The 26,470-nt window shown below is 57.3% G+C and overlaps 2 protein-coding genes across 2 annotated transcripts in view; both read left to right on the forward strand.

Annotated features, from left to right (window-relative positions):
• HROB (homologous recombination factor with OB-fold) overlaps positions 1-11,274 on the forward strand; it is an 11,598-nt gene extending 324 nt beyond the window's left edge. The window contains exons 2-10 of the mRNA XM_045299805.1: positions 1,310-1,360; positions 3,301-4,446; positions 5,771-5,854; positions 6,665-6,808; positions 7,272-7,380; positions 7,472-7,557; positions 7,727-7,852; positions 8,779-8,875; positions 11,116-11,274. Coding sequence (XP_045155740.1) covers positions 1,310-1,360; positions 3,301-4,446; positions 5,771-5,854; positions 6,665-6,808; positions 7,272-7,380; positions 7,472-7,557; positions 7,727-7,852; positions 8,779-8,875; positions 11,116-11,174 — 1,902 coding nt within the window. The 3' untranslated portion in view covers positions 11,175-11,274. The remainder of the gene's footprint in view (positions 1-1,309; positions 1,361-3,300; positions 4,447-5,770; positions 5,855-6,664; positions 6,809-7,271; positions 7,381-7,471; positions 7,558-7,726; positions 7,853-8,778; positions 8,876-11,115) is intronic.
• A 6,895-nt stretch (positions 11,275-18,169) lies between these two features.
• Positions 18,170-24,677, forward strand: ASB16 (ankyrin repeat and SOCS box containing 16). The gene is made up of 5 exons (XM_004707506.2): positions 18,170-18,479; positions 20,098-20,365; positions 22,685-23,177; positions 23,445-23,558; positions 23,918-24,677. Exons 1-5 carry the CDS (start codon positions 18,170-18,172, stop codon positions 24,101-24,103), a joined length of 1,371 nt encoding a protein of 456 aa, XP_004707563.1. The 3' UTR covers positions 24,104-24,677.
• The last annotated feature ends 1,793 nt before the right edge of the window (positions 24,678-26,470 follow it).

Genomic DNA, 26,470 nt, shown 5'->3' on the forward strand with positions numbered 1-26,470 from the left:
GTTAGGTGGTGGGCCTTGGTCCAGCCTGGCCTGGACCATCCGGGAGACCCCAGGAAGGCACTTCCCCATCTCTTTACTTTTCCTCATCTTACCCCGCCTCCTCAAACGTCCCTACCCCCCACTGAGCCCTAAGGTTAGATGGCCAAGTGACTTTGCTTACGTTCGACCCACAGGGACTCTACCACAGGAGGCTGGACAGGAGCTGGGTCAGTCTCACAGTCACCGTGTGAGCCCCTTGTGGCAGCCATTGTGCCATTCCGTCTCCTGGAGGGCCTTCTTTTTTAACTGACCTTCTACTTTGATCGCATGATGCCCTTCTCCAGGGACTGATTGCTCCTGATCAGCTGTCCCACGTAGGCGAGAGGAAGTCTGGCCATTCCTGGCTTCCAAGGACCAGTGTGGCTGTACTTCTTCCGACACACATTTGTTGGCTCTCGTGGCAAACCATGTTGCACTCAGCATTCTCTGCCGGCACACAATTGAGTGCAGGAGCCCTCCTAGGTTGTTGGCCAGGCCCAGGAGGCGATTGGAAACACCATGGCTTGGGTCAGGCGCACCCAAGCCCTCAAAGTGACATCTTGGCTCCTTCACCCTTTAAAGAGGTCTTTCGCTGCAGATTTGCCCCTTGCAGTAAGTCGCTTGCTTTCTTGACTGCTGCCTCCATGAACGCTGACGATGGATTCTAGTCAAATGAAATCTTTGACATCGTGGACGTGGGTGTCTCTACGGTAGCTCTTGCTGCCCTGGCGTGTTGGGTCAGCCACAGCCCTGTCTCTGGGTTCCACACTGGTCTGGAGCCAGCCATCCCAGCCCTGCTACCTGGAAAAAAGGAGCCAAGGACTGGGCATCCACTGGGAGAGGGTTTTTGAGCACTGGGTTAAGTAAGAGGAAACCACTGGCTTGGCTTTCAGAAGAAGGCCACTGGGCTGGGCGTGCTTGGGTTTGTGGTGATGTTCCTGTATGGGGGACCAAGGTTCTCCAGCTCGGATCTATGAGATGTTGCCACATTCTTTGGCCCACGCACAGAGCAGCATCTGAAGAATGACCTGTGCTTTCCCTGGATCGCTCCTCCTTTCCAGGATTAATGCTGGTGCATGAGTGCATTCTTTTACAAGACAGGCTTCCAAATCCGCGAAATCCTTACACAAATCCTCTCTCGTCTCTTCTCATCCCAAGCACTCTCGAGAAAACAAACTGAGAACGGGACACCTGCTGGCCTTGTTGCTGGGCTTGGGGAGAAGCGTAGGGAAGACAGTGTACTTGCAAGTGGGATTCTTCTCCAACCTCGCTCGCTTTGTTTTCCTGTCAGGCGTGCCGTTTGCAGAAGCTGTTTGCGGTGGAAGAGGAGTTTGAAGATGAGGTAAGACGGGCTGGTGACCCGAGGTGGCAGAGAAGGTCTTAGGCTACAACCCCCTAGGCCTGGAGCATTCACGAGGAGCCCCAAACACTGCAGACAGTGTTCGTCCTTTTCGGGTGTGAGAGGCTGAGAAACGTAAACAACCCACTTCACTGACTTGCCTGATTGTCTTCAAATGCTAAGGTCCCCTGCTCTCAGAAGCTGTGTCATGCAAATGATTTCATCCACTTTTGCCAGTGACACGCTGGAGGTGGGAAGAATGTTTATGGAGAGCCTGAGCCGGGTGGGCAACAGTCGGTCACCAGCTGGCTCTGTGAGCAACGACAGATGACTTCCTGCTCTGGCCTTCCATGTTCTCGTCAGCAGTATGAGGGGGTTCCTCCGGCCCATAGGCCCTTCCCTGTCTCACCTCCCCTCAAAAGATGGTGAGGTTACATTTGAACCCAGAGCTAGCCTGTTAAGACCACCCCTGTTGAGCCCCACCACACACCTCTGACACCGGAATCTCACACACTCATGACACCAGAATCTCTAGGGATGGCAGCAGACAAGTACGGCTAGTGTGGCGCCAGGGACCCTGGGACCCATGGTGTGTGTGTTTGCCATAGAGATGGGCCGAGTGTTGTCCTGCTGCTCGGAGCTGTGTGATTCCAGATGGGCACAGTGACTGTTCAGGTGGCCTTCTGGGTCTCGGCAGGTGATGGATTACCCGGTCAGCAGCAAAGGGCCCCACCCCGTCCAGTTTCCAATCTATGGTGGGCAAGTAGTCCCTTTACCCCATCCCAGGGCAGGATGACGTCATGTCTGAGAGTGCGTTCTTGGGGAGGAAGGGGCTCCATCAGCCCCCAGGGTCATGGCAGGCACATGATTGCTGCTGTAGTTCTAATCATCATCATCAATGAATCCCAGCAGGGTCACCGTGCTGGGGTTTGCGATGTTCTTGACAATACACCAAGTGGGAGAAAGCCTTTTTCTAGCACAGACAAATGAATGCGGTGGCTGGGGATCGGGGTGAGGTGGGGGGACCCTCCTGTCAGTTAAATCAGCAGTTCTGACTCAGAGCCGCCCTCGGAACAGGCCTGTTGCTCTGGAAGGTGTCAGTCTCACCTTGCTTCTCAGCTGGAACCCAGACTTAATTTAACTTGCCTGGCAATCTATATTTACCGTCTGCCTGTGAAGCTGCAGCCCGGCTCGCGGATGTACCGCGGGCCGTGTGTGCCCGGCGTGTATTCGCGCGCTTCGCGCACGCACTGCGGTAGAGAGAGGGCTGTGGCTTGGCAGCATGCCCAGCTGGACCCCAACTGGCCCACCTCCTGGGTGATTGCCCTTGGGGGATTGACTTGGCTCCCTGATGTTTGCTTCTTCTCCCCGAGAGTAAAGACCGAGAAGCCACCTGAACACTTCCAAAAACCAAAGCCAAACTCACTGCCCTGGGGTCAATGCCCACCCGTAGTGACCCTCTAGGACAGCGGTTCTCAACCTTCCTAATGCCTCGACCCTTTCATCCAGTTCCTCATGTGGTGGTGGCCCCCAAACCCTAACATTATTTTCGTTGCTACTTTATCACTGTCATTTTGTTACTGTTATGAATCGGACGACCCCTGTAAAAGGGTCGTTTGACCCACAAGGGGTCGCGACCCACAGGTTGAGAACTGCCCCTGTGGCTTTCCGAGACTGTAACTCCTTATAGGAGTAGAAAGCCCCGTCTCTCTCCCACCGAACACTTCACCTGCAGATAATTCTGACAGGAGCCGGGCAGTGGACTCCCAGACACGGACCAAGGTGGCTAGCAGTAACACGGCCGTCCTGTTCGTTTGTGTGGGCTACTAAAAGGGGTTCTGGTTTAGAGGTGGAGCCTGCACGCACGCACAGCCTGTCCGAGACGGTGCATCTCGGCTTTCTTGATTTCCAGATGCCAAGCCCCTGCCTCTGCTTCTCTGTAGGATTTCTTGTCTGCCGTGGAGGATGCTGAGAACCAGTTTGCTGACTCCCCGCTGGTGAAGGCTGGGTGTCTGAGGCCAGCCTCTTCCAAGCCCCAGGACAGGATGCCAGCCCAGTCCACCGGGTGGCAGATGTCACACCCCATGGTTCCTTCTGAGACTTCCAGTCGGCCAGCCCTGGGACTACGCCTCCCTACCTCTAGTATGGCCAGGGCCGCTGCGACACCCCCTCCCACAGAGACAGCCCCCCGAAGGCCTGTCTCCACTTTCGGCTGTTGGGCTGGCAACCAGAGAAGAGGGATTCTCACAGAAGCACCCAAAGAGTCAGCAAGACCTGGAGTCCCGGCCCCCGGCTCCCGGCCCCCCTTGGAGAGTCGACAGCAGGCGGCTGGTGGTTTGGAGGGGCCTGACCACGATGACTTTGATACGGTCCTGGCAAACATGGAGCTAGAGGGGCCTGACATGGAACTTGGGGTTCGCCATGAGGCCACGGGAGCCTTGCCCACCTGGCAGGGGGAGGACCCTGTCTCGGCCAAGAAAGCACGCGTGGCCGAGTTGGACCAACCTTGCCCCCGAGGGCCTGCTCAGGCCTTCCACAGCAGACACCAAGGCTATGTTTCTAGCCAGGGCCAGAGGCCAGACCTACCGGTCCATTGCAGGGCTCCACAGCGCCCCTTGAGGCCTGGGGCCCCTGGGAACCCTCCTACCCCAATGGTTTCCACAGTGCCCACACAACAGTGCCGCCTTCTCCAAGCAGCCCATCCCCTCCAGTCTGCTAGAGGGCCCGGGCCCTGCAGCCCCCAGGCCCTGCTCTCCCGTCAGCCACTCCAGGCCCTGGGTGTTTGGCATGGGGGCAAGCCTGGATGTCCTGGACCACAAGCTCCCCAACCAGGCTGTCCCGCTATGCCAAGCGCTCGCTCTGGCTTCCGGCCCCAAGCTCCAGGGCCTTCTCCTGAGGCTCCTGTCTGCACCCCAAAGGGCCCACATTCCTCCTTGGTGCCTCAAGCAGCTCTGCAGACCCCCATGGTCACCAACCACCTGGTACAGCTGGTTACCGCTGCCAGCCGGACACCCCAGCCACCCACTCGCACTGCCATGAGAACCAGAGCCCGCCGCTTCCCGGGCCCGGCAGGGCTCCTGCCACACCAGGTGAGGGTCTTCCCACCGGCTGAAAACAGAACCCCACACACTGCCCCCCCCCCCATCCGAGGGGTCTTAACTGCTGGGGTGAAAGGAGGGAGGGCTTCCCGAGCTGTGGAAGGGAGAACCTGCTGGACAGGCACCCAGCCGGCTCCCATGTGCTTACTAAGCAGTTGTCAGGGCCTGCGCCCAGGGCAGGGAGGTGGGCTGCGGGCTGTGTGGGGTTGGCAGTGTGCTTGGCACTCAGGAGACCGCTCTGGGAACAGACGGACGGCGCCCTGGCGGCGTGGGAGATGCAAGTCATCAGCGATGACACGCACCCCGCCGGGCAGGCTGGGAGGGTGTGCCTTGGGCTGGCTGCCCCGGGCTGCCGGTGGGGGGATTTGGGTAGGAAGTAGGAGGTTGACAGGTGAGCAAGCACAGTGGGGACACTGGGTGACCATCCAGCAGTGGGAAGACGGGGAGGAACATGTGCAAAGGCACAGTGGCTCCAGAGCAGGGCATTGTGGGAGAGCCTCAACGCAGCTGTGTGGCTGGTAGTGGAAGGGCAGGTCTAGAGGGAGACGCTGGGGCTAGAAAGGGGGTGGGGCCCTGAAGGGAGTTTGGTGAGGCTGGGATGGGGGTGGGGGACAGGACAAACTAACCTGGGGCTAGCACACCCGTGTCCGTCTCCTTTCTGACTCAGCTACCTTAGGACGGAGTAGAACTAACTGCCCCTAGGGTTTCTGCGGCTGTCAGTCCTGATGGAAGCAGACGGCCTCTTTTTCTCCCTCAGAGTGACTAGGGGGTTCAAACTACCCACCTTTCGGTCGGTTAGCAGCTGAGTCCTTAACCCCAGTATCACCAGGCCTCCTTAGTCTTGGCAGAGGACCCCAGAGAACCTGTCAGAGGAACTGGCAGCCCTGCCCTCCTTACTCTGAGAGGTTTGAAGTCATTGCTGCGGTTGCCTTTTCTTGTCTAGCCCTTTAAGAGACCTCCCGTGTCCCTCCTGGGCCAGGTCTCCCTGTAGGGAAGGCCCAGACCCCCAGAGGGGACTAGGGAATCGCCTCCCCATGGTCACCGCCCCCTGCAGGCAGCGCTGGGTTTTGCTCCTGGGTCAGGGACAGCTCCAGCTCCAGCTCCAGCTCCAGCGTCCTCACTTTCCCAAAATGATCCCCAAAGCATCTTTTTGGAGCTGCTGACAAGGCTCCTGAGACTTCGTTAGGAGAGATGTAATATGTGTTAATTGTCCCTGATAGTTTCCTGCACTCATTGCATAACCAGACAAGAAGCCGTCCTCGTAAACAGCAGCTGCTGAGTTTGTGCTCACCTCGCCTTCTCTCGCCCCTCTCAGCACAGCGGGAGGAATCTGGCGGAGATCATGGTGTCCACGCCCCCCACGCCGACTCATGGGGCCCTGGCTAAATTCCGGACCAAGGTAACGATGGCTCCGGGTGAACGCTCACATCCTGGGGACCCTTTGGGAGTGAGGGTCACCCCAGCCTGTTGCAAGAGTGGAGAAGCCAAGGGATGCTGGTCCCTGCTGGCAGCATTGGCATTTGGAGAAGGCCGTTGGGAGTGGTTGCTAGGCAGACACTCACCAATGCCGTGATCCAGAGTTCTTTGCCAGCTAAGAGATCAAGACCCAGCTAGCCCCATCTTTCCATTGGCAGGAGAGCGGCAGAAGTATTGGAAGGCCGTTATCTCGGGACCCTTATCAGGTTTCTGGGTGCCTGGGCCGCTCCAGCCTCACTCCTTTTCTGTCCCTGACTGGGACCCAGCCTCGCTCCTCCCCGGGATGCCGGCTCTGCCCTCAGACTCGGCCTTGGTTTTGTTGTCTGCTGCAGTTCCCCGCGTTCCCCCGTCCATGTTAGCACCAAAACAGTAAGGGTCTCCCTGGAATGAAAGCATTGAACCATCGAGAAGGTGAACGATGAAAGCCAGAGGCCTCCCCGAGCAATCAGTGACTGCTTTCGAAGTGGCCTTGCGCGTGGGGCTGTTTCGAGCCTTCGAGACGGCCTGGTTCACCTTTTGTTATAGTGAACTTAAAGTCAGGGCCCGCCTGGGTTTTGTTCCTGTTTGGTAGAGCAGCTGCCCCTGTCTTGGCTGGGTGAGGGCAGTGCTGGGCACCCAGATCTCAGATCCCGAGCTGTGGGCTTGGAGATGACCCAGCCGGAGGAGGGAGGGCACTCTCCCGAGCCTCCCAGCTCAGGCAGTACCTTGGGCTCCCTGTGCTCTGTGGGCCCAGGTGGGTGCTGGTTCCCAGGCCTCGTCATCAGAGGAGGATTTCGGGCGAGGGCCCTGGCTGGCCATGAAGTCGTCGCTGGGCCTGGATGAGAGCGACCCCGGCTGCTTCCTCTGTACCTACAGCATCATCATGGTGCTGCGGAAGGTGAGGGTCCTGTGCCCCGCGGCATTTCTCTTCCATCGACAGACCCCCTGCGCCTCTGCCCCGTCATCGCCTCTTACGCCCACCCCTGCCAGCCCTGGTGCTGGGCAGGAGGCCGTGGGCACGGGCATGGCTCTTCTTGTCTCTGAGTGCACGGAGCAGCCCTCTGCTGCCCTTGAACTGCCAGAGAGCAAGGGCCAAGTGCAGACACAGCCCTGCCCGAGGCCTGCTGCAGTGGGGGCTGGAGGGACACAGGGACACCAAAGGAAGGCAGAGGGAGGCCAAGGGCCTGGCAGTGCAGGTCACCCAGAAGGATGGAGGAGGACCCTTTCAAGTGCCCCTGGCAGGGATGTCCCTATGCCCTCCTTCCCCACCATCCACTTCCCCTGCTCAGGGCCCTGGCTGGCGTGGGCTGCCGGGAGACCTGGGAGACTCCCTGGGCTCAGTGCATGCCTCTCACAACCAGGCCGCCCTGAGGCAGCTGCCCAGGAACAGGGTCCCCAGAATGGCAGTGATGGTCAAGTCCCTGACCCGGAGCACCATGGACGCCAGTGTGGTTTTCAAGGACCCCACGGGTAAGGAGTTCGGTCCAGGGGGTCTGAGGAGTGTCTGTCAGGTCATCTGCAGCCTGGGCCCCAAGGCTGACAAGCCGCATGGTGGTTGCAGGGGAGATGCCGGGGACGGTGCACAGGGTGCTGCTGGAGACTCGCCAGAATGAGCTGAGGCCAGGCTCCGTGCTGCTCCTGAAGCAGGTAGGGGAGCCCCCGGTGGGGACCTACGCACCCCCGTTGCCCCAGACCTGGGGAGAGCCGCCGAGGGTCCGTCTTCTCACCTGTCTGGCTGCCTTCCCTCCCAAGAGCCAAGCCAAGCTGTGACTGTGGGACAAGGGCAGCCCCTCATGCCCCCCCTTCCTCCCTCCAGATCGGGGTGTTTTCCCCTTCGCTGCGGAATCACTACCTCAACGTGACGCCCAGCAACCTGGTCTGTATTTACAGCCCTGACTCAGGGGACGGGCACTTCCTCAAGCCATCTCCCCCCGGAGCTCAGGTAAGGGACTGGCAGAGATTAGGCTGGGAGCCCCCCATTTCTTCCTCTGTGCCACTCTGGGGAGCAGAGGTGTGCCCAAAGGTGAAGCAGCTCCTTTGGGGACAGGGCCATGGCCACCTATCCCCGGTCCAGCCACCCTCTGTTCCAGACAGCACAGGGACAGTCAGTGGCTAGAGGAGCAGTCGGCTCCTTGGTGATCCCAGTGCCTATGGCGGGAGTCACTGGGAAAGGACCCAGGGGGTGGCGGTGGGGCGCGCGGTGTCTCGGCCTGGCCTAGGGCTCAGGAGCTGGCTTTAGTCCAGCCCTGCTGGGAATTTGTAGGGTGACCTCCGGCTAGCCTGCTCCCCTCCCGGCTGCTGCATCCTCAGCGAAGCCAGTGGGTTGCACACGAAGTCTCGTAACCCCCCACCTCCACCTCCCTCACCTCTCCCCACCTCATCGTCTAAAGAGTAGGTGGTCTCCTAACTTCTAAACAAAATTACCTTTTTATCTTTTTTTTTCAAGTTATCCATACTCAACTGAGGTATGCTGCTGAGCAGAGTAGAAGAGTGCCCCTCGCCCCCACTCCCCACCTAGAGCTCACCTGCCCGTCATTACTGGGGCATAGGAGGAGGGGTGCAGTGGCAGAGCATATTTAACCCCAGGCCCACTCAACACATGTCCGCATGGCCTCTTCACTCTGCTCCCTGTTAAACAAATCCCACCAACAGAACCTGGAAGGAAGCTGCCAAACATGTTGGCTGTGGCGTGGGGTGCTCAGGGTTAGGCTCCCTCCCCTCAGCCCAGGGCTGGCCCGACCACACTTCCTTCCCTCTCTCTCTTTCCTTCACCTCTCCCCTCCCCTCCACCCCGCAGTCCTCAGAGATGATGTAGGGGAGAGGCATTTCAGGGTCACAGCCAGTAGTAAGCAGATCCTCCACCTGCAGGACTCTGGAAATGACCAGCAGGATATGGATGCGAAGTCTGAAACAGCCCCAGACCCAGAGGCAGGCACGTCCCTCGAGGAAGAACTCTCAGAAGCAGGTATGCAGCCCAGCCATCCAGGGACTGGGCAGGGGGAGGCCCTTCCAGTCTGTCTTTTGAATACTAATGTCCTGAGCTTGGGGTGAACAGCTACACCAGGAGTTAGGTTCCCACACAAGTCGGTCAGTGACATTCATTACGTTTTCCACCATGGGCCGAGCTTCTCCTCCATCAGGGTCAGGGTTGTCCATTTCCAGGACTATATTTCCTCTGCACTCCCTCGGTCCGGCCCCCCGCCCATGGGGTGCCTTGGCAGGAACGGCCAAAACCGCCCTGTGGGCTCTGACGTGGTTTCCGGTGGAGCAGCAAGCCGGCGGTCATGCCTTTACGTGTCCCTGTGTCCCTCTGCTGCGAGGCCATCTCGGGACAGTGCGGAGGTCCCTGTGCTCTCTCTCAGGTGGCCCCGTTAGCCTGGACTCGGGTTTTGTTCCTCTTTTTCTTCCCAGTCTATCTGGGATCATCAAGTTTGATTCTGGCCGATGGGTCAGTGGTGGTAGCTGGGCACCATCTAGTCCCTCTGGTCTCGGGGAGGTCCGGTTTCTTCCTGAAGCGCTCAGCCTGCGCCTCCCTGACTCATTCCTCATGGGAGGGGTCTTCGGGTCTTAGAGACGTCGGATGTGATCTTGTGTTTGATGAGTCTGCAGGCCATGAACTAGTCCACAGGAAGCCTTTGCCTGGGGAGTCGATTCGAAGTCACGCCAACTCGTAGATGCGATGTTGTTGCCAGGTGCCCCACGTCAGTTATGTAAACACCGCCTGGGCCGGCCCATCCTCATCACTGGCCTGAGCCCATGTGGCCGCCACATGTCAGTTCGTGTCTGGAGGGCCTTCCTCTCTTTTGCTGCCCCTCGCCTTCACCAAGCATGACGTCCTTCCCCGAGGGCTGGTCTGTCCTGAAAACATGTCCAAAATATGTAAGATGAAGTCTTGCCATTCCTGGCCCTGGCTCGTGAGACGGGCCGTGTAAGGCCAATACAAGTCTGACCCACAGGTCTCCCTGGTGTCCAGGTCTTCCGCTGCCAGGAGGCCAGCTCTGTTCTTGTGTCCTACTTGGCTGATGGCCAAGCCATGGAAGCAGATTTTTCTATCCTGATTAAGCCCGGAGCCCATTCAGGGAGGAGGCAAAGCCAGGCTTGCTGGGGACAAGCCAGCCGATTCCCCAGGAGGCAGGACCACCCAAAGGACAGTGACATAATCAAGGGCCTGCTCTTCAGCTTCTCAGTTCTAAACCATCAGCCCTATGTGGCCCCAATGTTCTTGGGATTGTGGGTATCTCACACTAACCAAATTCACAGTAGACCAATGTATAAACCATGAAGCCCATTTATTTTTTTGGCCCCTCGGGCTGGAATTTCGCCTTGCCTGGGATCTTAGACTCACCTCATGCGTAAGCTTGAACGCACGCCGTGTCTTCAGGAGGCTGCTGGGGGTCCTGGGTTAGTTGCGTAGTGGCAACTGTCACAGCTCCATGGTGGAGACAGATCTGCCAAACAAGCAAACAGCTTGGTGATTTCCTGATCCCTTCCCTGGCTTTATGGCTGGAAACGGTGGCTCCGGGAGTCAGATGGAGCGCAAGTGTGCTTAGCTGGGCAAGGTTGCACCTTCATAAGCCCCGTCTTCTCAGCTACAGTGGGGGCTGTCAAGGATTTTCATGAAGGGTTAACGTGAGCCTGAATACTCAGTGATTACTCAGTGATGAGTAATGAGTGGGCGGGCCCTGAGCCGGCAACCGAGGAAGGCTGGCTCAGTCTTAGTGTTAACAGCTCTTGTTAACTGTTGCAGTAGGGATTACTGAACCCAGCCTTATTGCCAAGTCTTGGCCACAGCTGCCCTACCGAAGACCCTCCGTCAGGAACTTAGATCCACCCAGCCCCATGGGAAAGAGGCAGTGTTTCCCACCTTCCCATGAGAACCAGAGTATGAACTGGGATCCCAAACACACTGAGCGCCTTTCCCCTGCCTGGTCTCGTCTCCGCTGGGTCGAAGGAGAGGCCGGCCTGGGGCCGCCTGCTCAGGCCCTGAGGCTCTGGGCCTCTGGGCCGGAACAGCAGCAGCACTGAGACTTGCAGACTGGCCGGGGACTGTGGCCCCTGCCTTTTGTCGCGTGTGAGGGTGTGGGAGCAGAGGGCAGGGGGACGGCAGGCCGGGCTCAGGCCCATTGGCATTGGGCCCGCCGCCCGGCCAGGGTGAGGTTTCGGTGAAGCTTTCATGTTGTCACTGACCGCCTTCCCTCTCTGCAGATGACCTGGACGGGCTCCTGAGCGAGCTCCCGGAGGACTTCTTCTCGGGGGACCAGTAGTTGGGACCGCCCCCAGGCAGAGCACCCACCTGGAGCAGCAGTTGGGCAGTGCCCAGGCAAGGCCCCTCAAGGCGCCTGATCACGTCCAAGGGATAGGACGGCTGGCCTAGGTGGAGACTTGGCAGAGGAGGGGGCCCCTGTGGTCACTCGCGGGCCCTGAGACCCTCCCTCACCTCTGAGATGCTGCATGGCTGTCTCAGGGGGGCTCTTTTCCGCATGCCAGAGCTCAGCCCCAGGCTGGCTCTCCAGTGTTCCAGCGTCGTGCCCCCCACCCCCAACCTGACTTTGGAGGGTCTTGGGTCTCATGTCCCTGGACAGCTGACAAGCTGGGTGGAGCCCCGGCACAACATGGCGCCGTGCCCTCCAGACCAGGAAGTGACACACTGTGTCTTGCGAGGCCTGTGGGTGCCCTGCATGTGGGTGCCCGGCTGCCCTGCATGTGGGTGCCCGGCTGCAGGGCTGGGGGGCGGGGCATGGTACCTTGTTCTGCAATAAAGCAGCTCACCTCACCTGCCTGCCCTCCCTCCTGCCTGCTGCTGGGTACCTGTCTGCCCAGCCAGAGCAGGGCCAGGGCAGATGTGCAGGTTGGGGCAGGGCCACGTAACTCATTTTTTAAAATAACTCTCTTTTAGATCGTTGTAGATGTAGAGAGGAATTGGGCAGGTACTAGCTATGCACCCACACCCAACTTTCTCTGCTATTCACAACTTACATTTGTCACAACTAATGGGCCAGTATTGATAACATCATTATTAACGGAGGCCCATACTGCATATTTCTGGGGCTGTTCCTGAAGCCTTGAAGCCCAGGAGGCAAGGGAGGGTGGGAGGTTGGAAACTACCCATAGTGCTCCGAGCAACCCTATCGGGCAGGGTACATCCGCCCCTTGGGGTTTCTGAGACTAACTCTTGAAAGCCAAGTCTTTCCCCCACAGAGCGGTTGATGAGTTCGAATGGCTGATCTCGTAGTTAGCAGCCCAGCACATTACCACAGCACCACCAGGGCTCCTGGACCCTGCTCTGGGGAAGGCATTCATCCCGTGGCCCCCAGTTCTCAGAGGTGCGTGTGCAGCTAGCTGGCTGCTAGCTACAGCGGAGCTTTTCTCCAGAAGGCCCCTAGGCCGGGAGCTAGACGCAAGAAGGGGCTGCCTCCCCAGCACTTATTTCTCTTCTGACTGGAGCAGACCGGGAACCCCTCTCTTTCCGCCCGGCTCGGCCTCTGCAGCTTCCATGTGCTCCCCGCTCGCTCGGGGACTTCCTGTCCCCCACCGTCCCACCTGCCCTCCGGTGGTGTGCCTCGTCCCGCTGTAGGCTCTGCATGCACAGGTGTCAGACAGGACATCCACTCACTGTTCCCGCCGGTGGGATTTCTGGCTCCCTGTGGGCAGGGAACAGACCGGCAGCACAACCCAGCTTCTCAGGAGGCTTGAGTTGTAGCCAGCACGTCCCTGTGCCTCAAGGAGGCAGCCATGATGCCGGCAAGGTCAGGGGCCGAGGCTGCCAGGTGCCTCGGGGATAACAGGGCCGCCCTGGGAGCGCAGCTGTGGGTGCTCAGCCAGTCCATTGGCGGGACAACAAAAACAGGCTGCGTTCCACCAGGGTCCATCACGGCAGCTTTGGTAGAAGCACCTTACTCTGAGCTGCTCTGCGTTGGGTGCCCAGTGCTGGGAAACAGAAATGCCACAGGCGGGTGGCTGTCACAAGCAGGACTTCCCTCACACGCACATCAGGCGGCTGGGGGTCTGAAGGGAGGATGTGGCTCTCCAGGAAGCTTCTCCCTGGAGGAAGGTCCTGACTTCTGAACTTTGGCTTCTGAACATCTGGTGACCTGGCCTCTTTCTTCCCCATCTCAGCTGCTGCTTCCAGTTTGCTGGTTCTGTCTCTTTTTGGACTGAACACACACAGGACACCGGTGCGGTCTCATTAGCCTAACAAAGTCAGCCCATTCCCAAACGGGAATATAACCACACGCGTAGTTTGGGACTTATGGCACGTTGTCTTAGAAGACACGGTTCAAGCTATCAGGAATCCCCTAGCCCTGGCTGGGTGTGAACTCACTCTTCCTCTGGAGTCCCCGCCCTGGATACCTGGGGCAGGCCGCGTGTGGAGGACAGCAGGGTAAGGGCAGTGCCTGAAGAGGCCCAGGCTGCTGCCATCCACTTGGGTGGACAGATGGGTGGGTATTCTGGCAGAGAATAAGGACCTTCCTGCGATGCCTTCCATAAGAGGCTGGCCTGCAATGAGCCAAATGCCCCTACATACACCCTCCTGACCCACTATGTGCCTGGCCCAGAAGCAGCTTGACTCAACTCGGGTCCTGCCCTGGAACCCCGGGACGCGTGTCTCAGCAAGTGCAGGGAGGGCCTTCGGGCGCTCAGTTGGGAGGCAGGTTGCTGGAAGGACATCATTTGCTGGGAAGACTAAGTCAGAAGGCAGAGTGCAGTTGTGTTTATCTTGGCTGCAAATAACTCCATAGACATGGTGGGGCATGCAGGAAGCAAGTTTATGAATACCTCTTAGGTTATTTGTAATAAAACTAGAGAGAAGAAGTCGCTGGGCCTGGGGCTCGGTACCATAGACTGGGAGGGGGGGGACCAACGAGCTCTATTGGCATGATGGAGTTTAAAAAGACTGCTCTACATCCCACTTGGGTGAACAGTGAACGCTGGTGAGCAGCCTTCTAAGCTGCAGCCATTGGCCTCTCTCCTGGAGGAAAGAAAACCAAGCCCGCTGCCCTTCCCGGCGGCTCCACAAAATGGGGCAGAACCGCCCCTGTGAGCTTCTGAGACTATGGGAGTCAAATGCCTCCACTTTCTCCCTCGGAGAGACTGGTGGTATCAAACTGCCAGCCTGGAGGTTAGCAGCCAGATGCATGACCTCTACGCCACCAGGGTGAAAATCAAGACACGGAAACAATTCATCCCATCAGCTAGTCCAACACACACACACACACAGCAGTCTGTGCAGCCCTAAGACCAGAACAACTAGATGGTGCCCAGCTTCCTCCACCAGCTGTTTGGAAAGGGAGCCCACAAGAAGGTCCTCAATAGAGCTGGAGAGGAACGTGCAACACAACCCAGAGTCCCGGGAGAGCCAGGCAGATGGGTCGGGGAGAGAGGGATGGGACTTCTGAGCCGCTGCACTTGCCCTGGGGTAGGATAATCAGCCACTGAAGGGCAAAGGGGCAGCTTTTTACCCCAGGGTAAAGTTCAGAGAGGAGAAGGAAGAAAGGAACACAGGAAGGGAGGAGATAAGTCATGGTCCACTGAGGGGTTGCAAAGTGGACATGAACTGTGGAAGTAAAGTGGGTGCCGGGCTCTACAAACCTCCACTTAATTCACAATTTATCAAAGCAACAGCGGCTTGCCTGGCGGTCGGTCCCCTGGGCTTCCACAGTGTGTGGATGGAACAGACGCGGGATGGCCTCCGCCACTCTCCAACTCTGGGACCTTCGTGGCCATCCGCTCTGACGGGACCAGCTAACTCCGTTTTATTTTGTGTGCAGTTAGCGCCAAACCCTCGACCAATCGTGCGCTCTCAGCTCTGTCAGAATTATCCCACCAAAGCCGACCGTCTGGTCAACCTGCCTCCGTGGGCCTCTTACATGTACTTTTCTCTGGGCTTCTATTTTGACCCCGACAATGTGGCCTTGCCAGGCTGGGGGGACACTGCTGAGAAGCATGAGGGGGTCCACATGGCTCTTGCAGCTACAAACCCAGCAAGACGGCCACACTGTCATCCAGGCTGTGCAGAAACTGCCCCAGGACGAGTGGGATCGAACCCTGGCCCCAGGGAAGAACCCCCACCAGGCCTTTCAGGACCTGCACACCAAGGGGGTCTTCACACACATGGACACCCGCCCGCCGCACCCCCTGAGCTAGTTTATGGTGCCAACCTGGCCGATAAACACATGTGGGGTTAATTGAAGGGCGGAGGAATAAATGGCTCAGTGAGCCTCACCTTTAGAGTTCTCGGGTCTCCTGCTTTCTGATGGTCAGACCAGGGTGCAGCTGCCTTAGCCAGTTTCCTGCTTCAGCTGGCAAGGCTCACTTCCTGTGAGACATCCCTGAGGAGAAGCCACATGGACCTACCCCGATGCAGCCCTGGGTGCTGGAGCAGCCGTGTGGAGACCCCTGCCAGTGCTGAGATGTTTACACACTCACTGACTCAGCTTTCCTTCTGTAGTCAGCATCATTGCGTCTGTTCTGTGAGATGTTGGAGGACTTTGTGGATTGGTATTGGACATATGGGTTAATGAGTTAATGTTGGACTGTGGGCTTGGGCAGCACTGGTTTGGGATGTTTTCCTGATGTGCACTTAACCTTTATATAAAACTCTCTCAGACATGAGTTTCCATGGATTTGTTTCTCTAAAGTACCCGGACTCACACACCCACACACCCCGCTCTGTAACTTTCTGGAGAACTTCCTGGGTGAGAAGGTGGAACTCCTCAAGATGATGGGCGACCACTTAACCACGTGGCCAGCCCTCAGGTGGGGTTTGGGTGAGAGACTCACCCTCATTTATGACTGGGGAGCCTGCGGGTCCGTCCTGGCCTCAGACGCTGCCTGAACCTGCCCTCGAGCCCCATCATCGCCAAGGCCCTGGAGCCTGTCTCCCAAAGTGTGGACCCAACGGGAACAGTAAGGCTTCCTTTTGCAGTTAAAAAAGAAAAGAAAAAGAAGGGAGTTCCAAGCAGAGGAAATTGGGGCTTAGCTGGAGAAGGCGGGTGTAAGGAATCAGTAGAAGTTTCCAAGTAAGGGACATCCATTGGAGATCATTCTGGCCCTGCGCAGAGCTGGCTGCAGCCTGAGGCAGGACCAGATTAGAAACGTCAGAGGCCTGAACTTCCGCTGGTGGCTGAGCACAGGGAGAGGAGCTGAGAGCTACTGCAAGGCCAGGGAGCGGCAGACCAACCAAGACCTACAGCTAGACCCTATCATAACTGCGCGTGCAGACCTGAGGGCAAAGGGTAGCTCACCCTCCTCCCCTTCCCCCTCACCCCAGTTCCACAGGCACACAAGTGATTCCTTGGCTTCAGCCAGGAACTGTTTCACGACCGCATTCCACCCCCTAGAGGCTCCTGGAAGCAACACCACTGCTTTCTCTTAAGCGAGGATGAGCTTGTGGCTTCCAGGATCATTGGTCAGCCCCATGGGAGGTCATTTCTCCAGGGCGAGGGAGCGGAGCTCTAAGAAAGGTGTGTGTGCTCAGGACTCAGGTGGCCACAGCAGCTGGAGGGAAGGGTGCCAACCAATGGGGTGGGGCATGGAGCTGAAGGGGTCTTCGTCCTCACAGGTTGTGTGCTCTGGAACGGAATGAAGCCTGGCGTTCCTCTCCTGGACACTTGGGATCAGAGCACAGATGCTGGGCGGTGAGACCCTGCCTGACCATAGGAGTTACTGGCCAAACCAAATGCATTGCTTCCTTGGGCAAGCTGGGAAGTATGAGGGGGCTCCCAAAAATTCGTGGAAGAAGTCCGTTCTCTCTCGATTCCATTCTCCCCCTCATGCGCATGCCTGAGAAGAGGAGCGTATGTGTGATTCTCTGACACCTGGAGGAGCGATTCTTTTTTTTCCTTCTAAATCATTTTATTGGGTGCTCGTACAACTCTTATCACAATCCATCCATCCAGTGTGTCAAGCACATTTGTACATTTGTTGCCATCATCATTCTCAAAACATTTGCTTTCTACTTGAGCCCTTAGTATCAGCTCCTCATGAACCCTTGATAATTTATAAATTATTATTTTGTCATAACTTACACTGTCCGATGTCTCCCTTCACCCACTTTTCTGTTGTCCATCCACCCAGGGAGGAGGTTATATGTAGATCCTTGTCATCGGTTCCCCCTTTCTACCCCACCTTCCCTCCACCCTCCTGGAATTGCCACTCTCAGCACTGGTCCTGAACGGATCATCTGTCCTGGATTCTGTGTGTTTCCAGTTCCTAACTGTACCAGTGTACATTCTTTGGTCTAGCCAGATTTGTACGATAGAATTGGGATCATGATAGTGGGGGAGGAAGCAGTTAGGAACTAGAGGAAAGTTGTATGTTTCATCGTTGCTACACTGCACCCTGACTGGCTTGTCTCCTCCTCACGACCCTTCTGTCAGGGGATGTCCAGTTGCCTACAGATGGGTCTTGGGTCCCCAATCTGCACTCCCCCTCATTCACAATGATTTGATTTTTTTGTACTTTGATGCCTGATCCCTGATCCCTTTGACACCTCATGATCACACAGGCTGGTGTGCTTCTTCCATGTGGGCTTTGTTGCTTCTGAGCTAGATGGCTGCTTGTTTATCTTTTTTTTTTTTTTTTAGGTGGCAAGGGCATTTATAGAGGTCTAAATACAGGAATGTACATAGGTATATAGATTTATATATGACAATAGGGAAATAGATCTATGTACATATATTATGTTAGGTATTAAGGCAGCAGACACCGGGGCTCCACACAAGCACTCCATCGACACAAGAACAGTTTTTTCTAAGAACGTGGCATTCTGGGATGCTCACCTTCCTGACACGATTGCTGAAGGCCGCTTGTTTATCTTTAAGGAGGAGTGATTCTTGACCAGCTTGACGGCCTGGGCTGAGTGGGCTGCCCTCTCCCCTCTGAGCACCTGGCTGGCCTACCTCCTGATTGATGCTCACTCACCTTGCCAGCCAAAGGATGATCTCTCTCAACACAAGTACGGGGATAGGGACTGGGGCTCAGCAGGGGCCTTGGTTGAGGACCTCTATCAAATAGCGGCAGAGACAGGAGCTGTCCCAGCCCTGCGCTGGGGGTTGGCCCAGCACCTCCTCTGCACCCGGACCTGACCCTGGGCAAACAGTGACCAGAATAGCAGAGGGCCCTATTTATAGGCCCAGCTGTTCCTCTCTCTGGCTCAGGGGTGAGGGGGCAGGGTGGCTCCTCGACACAAGGGTAGCGGCTAGGCCCAGGGAAGTTGGCTGTGCCCAGGTGGCCCTGCCCAGACCCGTGTGCCCTGGCCATGGCGGGTGAGACCTTCCCCTTCACCTCCTCCACGCTGCGCTCTCTCCGCCTGCAGCGAGAGTGGCTGGAGTGGGAGGATCGGCGGAGGGCAGTGGCCCGGCAATGCCGGAGGCGCAGGTCTCCCAGCAGGCCCCCCACTCGACTCACCAGACTCACTAGGCCTCGACGCACCTGTCGAGACCCAGTGGTCCACAACGCCCTCTTCTCGGGAGACCTGCAGCAGGTCCAATCCCTGTTCCAAGATGAAGAGGCTGCCAATCTGATTGTGGAGACCGTGAGCAACCAGCTGGCCTGGTCAGCTGAACAGGGTAGGGAGCACCGGGACGGGGGAGCAGTGGTGGGGGTGGGTGGAGGGGCCATCTCCTTCCAGACCGCAGGTGGGGGCCACCTACTCATCAGCACCCATGCCGCTCCTTCCTCCATGGAGATAAGGCTGTTAGGGGTCGACGAGTGGAATGTCTACTCTGAATTAAAACTGTATTTCCTAACTCTAAACATAATAACCACACACTGTGGCGAGCAACCGCAGTTATATCCGGGCAACATTTTCCCCTGGTATGTCGGCACACACAGGAATGTTTTTCTTTTACAAAATGAGATACTCCACCTTAATGAGATACTATGTTTCATAACCTGCTTTTTCATGTAACATCTTTCCAGGTCAATAGCTGCAGCCCACGTGATAGTTTAAATAGGCGAATGAATTCTCCTGGATGCAAGCACCGTGATTTACTTATCTCACCAACCCCCAGGTGGAATGGGGTTCCTCTGTGTGTGTGCGTGTGTGTGCGTGTGACTCATTTAAATAACAATCCCAGGGACACCTTCGGGTGTTTGCCAACTGAATCCCCAAGGGAACCCCAAGATTCCCACCCACCCTGGGGAAACCAAACAGCTCAATCAAGACAGCCCTGCTTTCTGAAGGTCAACAGACTTCCTGAACCCCAGTCACAGATTTTGGGGTTCCCAAATCCTCGGGAGGATTTATGTCCGTCCCGGCAGCACCAACCAGTTAGACCAGTTGTGGCGGAGTCGATCCCCACCGTGCTGGGTCCCAGTGGCCAGAGCAGGATGGATCTGGGGAGTCAATCACTAAGCCTTTCTTCTGAGGTACCTGGGGGCGCGTGGGGTGTGTGTGTGTGTGTGTGTGTGTGTGTGTAATCTCCAGCCTCTCCATTAGCCGCTTCCACCAGCCCCCACATTCATTCCAGGCTCAAAATCCTTCCTTGGCTGCAACCTATCCAGGAGGGACAGTGATCGCACCCATGGCTTCCTGATCTTGTCGTTCACCCTCCCAGTGGCACGCAAGCTCTTCCTACCTTCGCTTGAAAAGCTAAAAACAAAATCTAGGCGTTCGTTCCTCGGGATTTAGGAAAGCCAGATTTACTTGGGCGAAATGCGAACTATTTACACTCAGCATGAGGCGCGGTGGGTGTCCTCAGATAAGTCCAGACCCTTTCTTTCTTCAGAGTACTGTACTTCTGCACAGCAATCAACCTCTCCTCCCAGGCCTCTCCCTGCTCCTGCTCCTCTCCCCTCGTTCCTTCCCTCCACCTCCACCCCGCGGAGTTCACCACTCCACACTCCTCCGGTTCTGTCAGCTCCCGGCCTTCCAGCCCAACCCCCTCCACACCCAAAGCCCAGGTGAGCACCAAGCCGGCGCCCGGCAGCAGCTCAAAGACCTTGAGGTTTTTCCCAGGGATCCACCCTTCTTAGCTGGCTTTTGTGGTTTTTAGGGGCAATTATTTTTATTTTTGTTCTCTGCCCCACACACGATGGTTCCAGACCGTCCAGCAGCCGCCCGACGCGCTGTGCCCGTGCACATCCCCACCGCAGGCCCTGGCTCCACCAGCCTCCAGCAGCCCACGCCCTGCCCTGCCCCCAAGGTCCCCACACTCCCCAACCCAACCCTGCCTGCTTCCTCAGGGTTCTGGGTGATGACTCCCAAGACCAAGCAGACAGCACCCCTCACCATTGCTGCCGCCCGAGGTTACACCGACTGTGCCCGCCACCTGATCCGGCAGGGGGCTGAGCTGGACTCCCGCATCGGCGGCCGGGCGGCCTTGCACGAAGCCTGCAGTGGGGCTCAGTCCGACTGTGTGCAGCTGCTGCTGACCTTCGGTGCCAAGGCCAACGTGCTGTCTGAGGAGGGCACTGCCCCCCTGCACTTCTGCACAGTCCCCGAGTCTCTGCAGTAGGTGTCCAGGGCTTGAGAGTGCGGTGGGGGCGGGGGTGGTGGGGTGGTGGTGGTGGTGGTGTGTGTGTGTGTGTGTGTCTCCAGCTCGCATAGCCAGGAGAAGGGGAGGAATTCACCTCCATAGGCACCTTTGCCGTCCCCAAAGCACCTCACATACATGTCCCCACAATAATCAGGAACACTGGCCTCATGTGTGGCCCAGAAATCTTTGGTGACTTGTCTAAAGTCACAGCTGCAAGGCCCTGGAGGCAGGCACAACCTGCTGCTTTTGAGGGGGTCAAAATCCCTTCTCCAACCGCCTTCTCCCTAGTCCCCGGGACTCTGCTGTAGCCTAAACCCTACCTGTGTCGAGGTGGGCGCCCCCACCACCTCCTCCTGGTACTCTCTACGGTTAAGGCTCTCAGAGCCCCTACCTGATGTGGTGGTCTTTACTCAAGGGCTCCTGAAAGCAAGACCCTCCACAGCTCACCTGCTGGGACAGCCCCCCTCGCCCCACCTCCCAGCTACAGGAAAGGTGGGTGATGGGCCTAGGAGGGATCCAGATGTGTAAGCCTGCTCTTGGGTCCTTCTGTACACGTGGCGCAACTTTCCACAGACGCTCTGTCTGTAAGGTGAGAACAGCCGCTTTCTGGAACCCTACGGAACAAGCTTTACAATGTCACTGACGTGTGGCATTCGGAACTCCGAGGGAGCCCACGGTTAGGGTTCACGGAGGAAATAGACTCAGTCCTTCACGGACGACTGGCGGCTGCCCTGCTCTTGGCCACTGAACAAGAGCACCCTCGGGAGGGGCTGTGTGCTGCTCAGAGGTGCTGGACTGTCAGCTCCTAGGGGACGGGATACCGCTTATCAGGGCGCCATCAGGGCCAGGGCTGCTGCTCCGGAGTGTCCAGCGGCTGCCATGCGGGCGTTTTAATTATCAATGACTGTTAGTTGAGTGCCCTCATGAGTAATTTAGTCGGTTGCATCTTTGGCTGACCCCGGTGCACATTGATGCATATTTACAGCGACTGTGGAATTAGAGGCCTATGCGGCTTGTGCTCCCTCAAACCTGGGCTTAGTGTGTTTTCTCTAGGGCAGTGGCTCTCAACCGTCCTCACGCCGCAACCCTCTCATACAGGTCCTCGTGCGGTGGTGACCCCCCAACCATAACATTATTTTCATTGCTACTTTATAGCTGTCATTTAACTACTGTCATAACAGTAGCAAAATGGCGACCTCTGTGAAAGGGTCGTTCGAACCCCAAAGGGGTCGTGACCCACAGGTGGAGAACTACTGCTCTAGGGAAAGTGGAATAGGTGTTTCCCCAAGGGCCTTCCTTTGCCGGTGTGACTATGGCTGGTCCAGGTGGTCAGGCCGTCTAGTTTGGGGACAGTTAGAAAACTGGGCTGTATTCCTTATTATTTTGCCCACCCTCTTTACGTTTCTACGCTTCTTAACATAAATGTTAGAGTGTAAACACCATCAGGTAGGGAGGGGATCTGAGACCTGTTAACCTTAGAGCAGCAGTTCTCAATCTGTGGGTCGCGACCCCTTTTGGGATCGAATGACAACCTGTGGGTGGTGACCCCTTTGGGGGTCCAACAGGAGTCTCTTAAGACCATCGGAAAACACATATTTCCCATGGTTGGGGATCACTACAACATGAGGAACTGTGTTTAAGGATCCAGGCATTAGGAAGGTTGAGAACCACCGTCTTAGCGAATGTCAGGGCGAGGCAGTGGGGGTGCCCAACTCGACACAGCCAAATATTGTCAAAGTTTTGTGCTATCAGAATGTTGTGATGACTGGGGGGTGGGGGCAGGTTTGAGCTGATCCCAAGGGCTCAACAGAAAGTCAATGTCTAGACAAGAATGATGGCCACATATGTACAAATATGCCGGATACAACTGATGCCTGGATTGTTCTAACAGCCCCCAATAAAATGATCTTTTAATTTTAAAAAATGTTGCGATGAGACCACTGGCAGGTGATTCAGAACCAGGACTTGGAGTTGTGGCCTGGTTAGACTCTGGGAGGGACTGTCCAGCACTGAGTTCTAATTTTGCCGCCCTCACTAACTTGCTGAGTGCCCTGGCAGCCCAGAGACTTTTCATCCCCAAACCAGAGGTGCTCCTGGAGCCCCGAATGGGTCTTTTCTGTCTGTCTTGGTCTCTGTGTGAGGACAGGCACCCACCAGACCTCAGGGTGAAGCAAGTGGGCTGGGTTTGGGGAATGGCAGCAGGTTTTCTGGTGGAGGATGGCTGGGGGGTTGTGGGTCAGGCCTTCGGACTATGAAAACTGACCCCCGGGCGGGGGGGCTGCCCCTGTCCCCAGGTGCGCCCGGCTGCTGCTGGAGGCTGGGGCCACAGTGAACCTGGCGGCGCGCGAAAGCGAGGTGACACCCCTGCACGTGGCGGCGGCCCGCGGCCTAGAGGCGCACGTGGCACTCTACCTGGACCATGGCGCCGACGTGGGCCTGCGCACCAGCCAGGGCGAGACGGCCTTGAACGCAGCGTGCGCGGCGGCCCCGGGCCCGGGCTGCGGCCTGCAGCACGAGGCGGTGGCGCGGCGGCTCCTGGCAGCCGGGGCTGATGCTCGGGCCGCCGGCCGCAAGCGCCACACGCCGCTGCACAACGCCTGTGCCAACGGCTGCGGGGGCCTCGCCGAGCTGCTGCTGCGCCACGGGGCCCGCGCTGGCGTCCCCAACGGGGCCGGCCACACCCCCATGGACTGCGCGCTGCAAGCTGCCCAGGACGTCCCCAACTGCGAGCCTGAGGTCCTGTTCGCAGCGCTCTTGGACTATGGGGCCCCGCCTGTGCGCCCCGAGGTGGGTGGAGAGCCTGGCTCAGGGGAAGAAAGGGGCTCAAGAGCCTGGGCCTGAAATCCACCGGCAGGGGCCGAGGGTCTCGCCACCCGGGATGAAGGAACGAGGTCCGAGCCCAAGAGGTGGGAGGTACTTGAAGGCCGAGGAGAGACGCAGACCGTAGCCCCTAAATGAAGGGACTTAGTGGGAAGGGGGCAGGGGTTAGGCTAGATTGGGATCTGCCCTTGGTTGGGGGTGGCACCGGATCCCAGACCCGCTTTTGCTTCCTAGATGCTGAAACTGTGTGCCTCCTTCCCTCGGGCGCTGGAAGTCCTGCTTAATGCCTACCCATGTGTCCCGTCCTGTGATTCCTGGGTGGAGGCAGTGCTTCCAGAGCGGTGGCAGGTACGCCCACGCCAAGGACAGAACTCTTTCTGGAGACCCCAAGGGGAGCTGGAGGGGTTCGACCCTGGAGCTGGGGGGGGGCTGGTTAGATTCCTGTGTCCAGCCTGGCCTCAGGTCCCAGACCCGTCTCCAGTCTCTCTGCCCAGTCACTCAGGACACTGAGGCTCTCTGGGTGGAGGCTGGGTACAGACATAGAGCTAAGCCCCCAGCATTGTACAGGGCTCCTCATTGAGCCTTGAGATGCACCAGACACCCAGATGGGTACATTTTGTTCCCTCATGCTACTGGGTCGTCCCCAGGTGGGAGGGCAAAGGGAGAAGGGTGCTGGGCCATCTAACCCTGTCCCATTTGTAACCCAGGAGCATGAAGCCTTCTATCGCTCAGCCCAGTGCATGGTGAACCAGCCGAGGCAGCTGCAGCACCTGGCCCGGCTGGCTGTGCGTGCTCAGTTGAGTGGCCGCTGCCGCCAGGCTGCCCTCCAGCTCCTGCTGCCCCCACTCCTCCGGGGCTACCTGCTGCTGCGAGTGGAGGGACGCATCCTGTGAGCTCCAGGCCCAGTCTGCGCTCACAGCTGCCACCCTGAACCCCAGGCCTCTCTGGCTAGTTCCTGCTGCTTCCAGCTTCCTGGGCTACCCGCGGACCCCAAGTCAGCCCCGAGCTTTCAGAGCCTGCCTCCGAGAGGGCCTGCTGACTTGGCTTTCTGGACTCAGCCTTCAACCATCTTCCTCCTCCTCAGTCCCCTGGAAGGCCCATCCACCTGGGTACCCAGTCAAGGCATGGTGATATCACCTTGTCCCTTCCCCTGCCACCTTTGTACCTGTTCAGCCCTGTAGGGAGTGGCGGGCCCAGCCTGTGCCTGCACTGTGTTATCTCACGGAGGACCTCGCTGCCTTGTCTACGGTGATCTCAACAAGGCAAAGCTTCCAGCCCCTGGTTTCTGCCCCACTCTCTGGCCTCTGGGGCACCTTCTCCCTTCTGAGAGGGAAAGGGTGTCCTGGGTGCTAGAACTGCCCAGCTTTCCTTTGCTTCCAGACATTTGCATGAATTGTCCTCTCTGCCAGGAGCCCTGGTGGCAGAGTGCTTACACATTGGCTGCTAACCACAAGATCAGCAGTTCAAAACCACTAGCCGCTCCGTGGGAGAAAGATGGGGCTTTCTACTCCCCCAAAGACTCCATCTCAGAAACTCACAGGAGCAGTTCTACCTTGTTTGTAGGGTCGCTATGGATTGGCATGACTCGGTGGCAGTGAGTTTGAGTCCCCTCCACCTGGAGGACACTGCCTACATGGTTTGGCTTCGACAGGCTGGTTTGACCTTCAAGTCTCAGCTCAAATAGCACCCTCTCTGTTGACAGTGCACCTCTTTAAGGAGCCCTGGTGGCATAGTAGTAACTGCGATCATGGTCGGCAGTTCGAAACCACCAGCAACTCTGAGGGGGAAAGACTGGGCTTTCTACTCTTGTAGACAGTTACAGTCTTGGAAACACACGGGGGTCGCCATGAGTCAGTACGGACTCGATGGAAGTGAGTTTGGCTTTAAGTGCCTGTCTGCGTCTCCAGCACTGAGCCTGGGACGGTCTTCCCTGAACAAGCCCTGCAGTAGATGCTTGTTGAGGGAACAAGACCTGTTGGAGGCTGGGCCACTCACGGTTGTGTCTTCTAGGTGATGCATGGTCACCAGGCTCATAGCCGCTGAGAACCCACAACATGGGGACCCACCGCCCCCCACCCCGCTCGCTTCTTCCTCTGGTCTCACTGTCAGAATGCCACCGTTTATCTAGACAGAAGCTTTTCAAGCCCGCCAGATTCAGCGAGTGCAATAAACAATTGTGCGTGAGATGAAAGCGTGGAAGTTGTGAGATTTAAATCCCATGGCACAAGCTACCATGCCAGGTTGGGGTCCCCCACCCCCACGTTCTTTCAAGTTCTTTGCACCAAGCTACTATTCTCTTGTGATAAGAAAACCGTTTGAAGAATATCACAGGCTGAGGACCTACGGTTCCATACAGACCCAGAGCCCCGAGCACCCACCGCAGGAGAGACCTGTGCACAGCCTGCTCACCTGGCCTTTTGCAGGGAGACCTTGGGCTCCTCCCCACCATTGGGTCACGTGGTAGAGATGAGCCAGGAGTCCTGGGCTCCACCTCCCGGAGCCACTGACTGCCCTTTCTCCTCTACAAAGGAGCCTTGGTGTTATTGTAGGTAATGCTTTGGGCTGATAACTGCAAGGTTAGCAGTTCGAAACCACCAGTTGTTCCTCAGGAGACAGAGGAAGCTTTTGCACCCGTAAAGAGTTACCATTCCGGAAAGCCTCAGGGGCAGCTCTGCCCTGTCCTGTAAGGTTACTGTGAGTCAGAATTGACTCAAGGCCAGTAAGTTTGGAGAATGTTTCCTCCTCTCTGGAGTGGTTTCCTTTCATCTACACAGGGCAGTATTTACCTTGTTCACCAGGCCATGTTTTCTCCATTCCAGACAGGGATTTTAGTTTAACATCACAGAGCCAGGGAGCCGGAAGAAAGAAAGGCCCGTCTCAGGCTCCTAGGTCCTGGCAAGTGGGGGAGAGGGGGGCTTCCCTGGGGAGAGGACATCAGCTGTCTACCCCAGGCATCTGGGCCTTTCCCCTGATATTACAATGACAAGAGACCCCATTAAAACACACACACACAACAGTAAGTCATACATGACCCTACGAGGGGGTACCCCCCCAAAAAACTGGAATTGCGCTGGACAGAGTAGAATGTCTTAGTATGTGTTTTTCCTGCTAGGTGAGCATCTAGCACAGGGGTCCTCAAACTTTTTAAACGGGGCCAGTTCACTGTCCCTCAGACCCGTTGGAGGGCCGGACTATAGTTTAAAAAAACACTATGAACAAATTCCTATGCACACTGCACATATCTTATTTTGAAGTAAAAA

The sequence above is a fragment of the Echinops telfairi genome, unplaced genomic scaffold (assembly GCF_000313985.2).
Source record: "Echinops telfairi isolate 266 unplaced genomic scaffold, ASM31398v2 ScPeMD7_7458;HRSCAF=8496, whole genome shotgun sequence".
NCBI classification, from domain to species: Eukaryota; Metazoa; Chordata; class Mammalia; order Afrosoricida; family Tenrecidae; genus Echinops; species Echinops telfairi.

What these genes read in the sequence shown, in the direction of transcription:
- ASB16 (XM_004707506.2), top strand. Translation starts at nt 18,170, where the DNA reads ATGGCGGGTGAGACCTTCCCCTTCACCTCCTCCACGCTGCGCTCTCTC. An exon ending in GGCCTGGTCAGCTGAACAGG is followed by an intron (nt 18,480 to 20,097) that starts GTAGGGAGCACC and finishes CTGCTTCCTCAG; the next exon opens with GGTTCTGGGTGATGACTCCC. An exon ending in ACAGTCCCCGAGTCTCTGCA is followed by an intron (nt 20,366 to 22,684) that starts GTAGGTGTCCAG and finishes CCCTGTCCCCAG; the next exon opens with GTGCGCCCGGCTGCTGCTGG.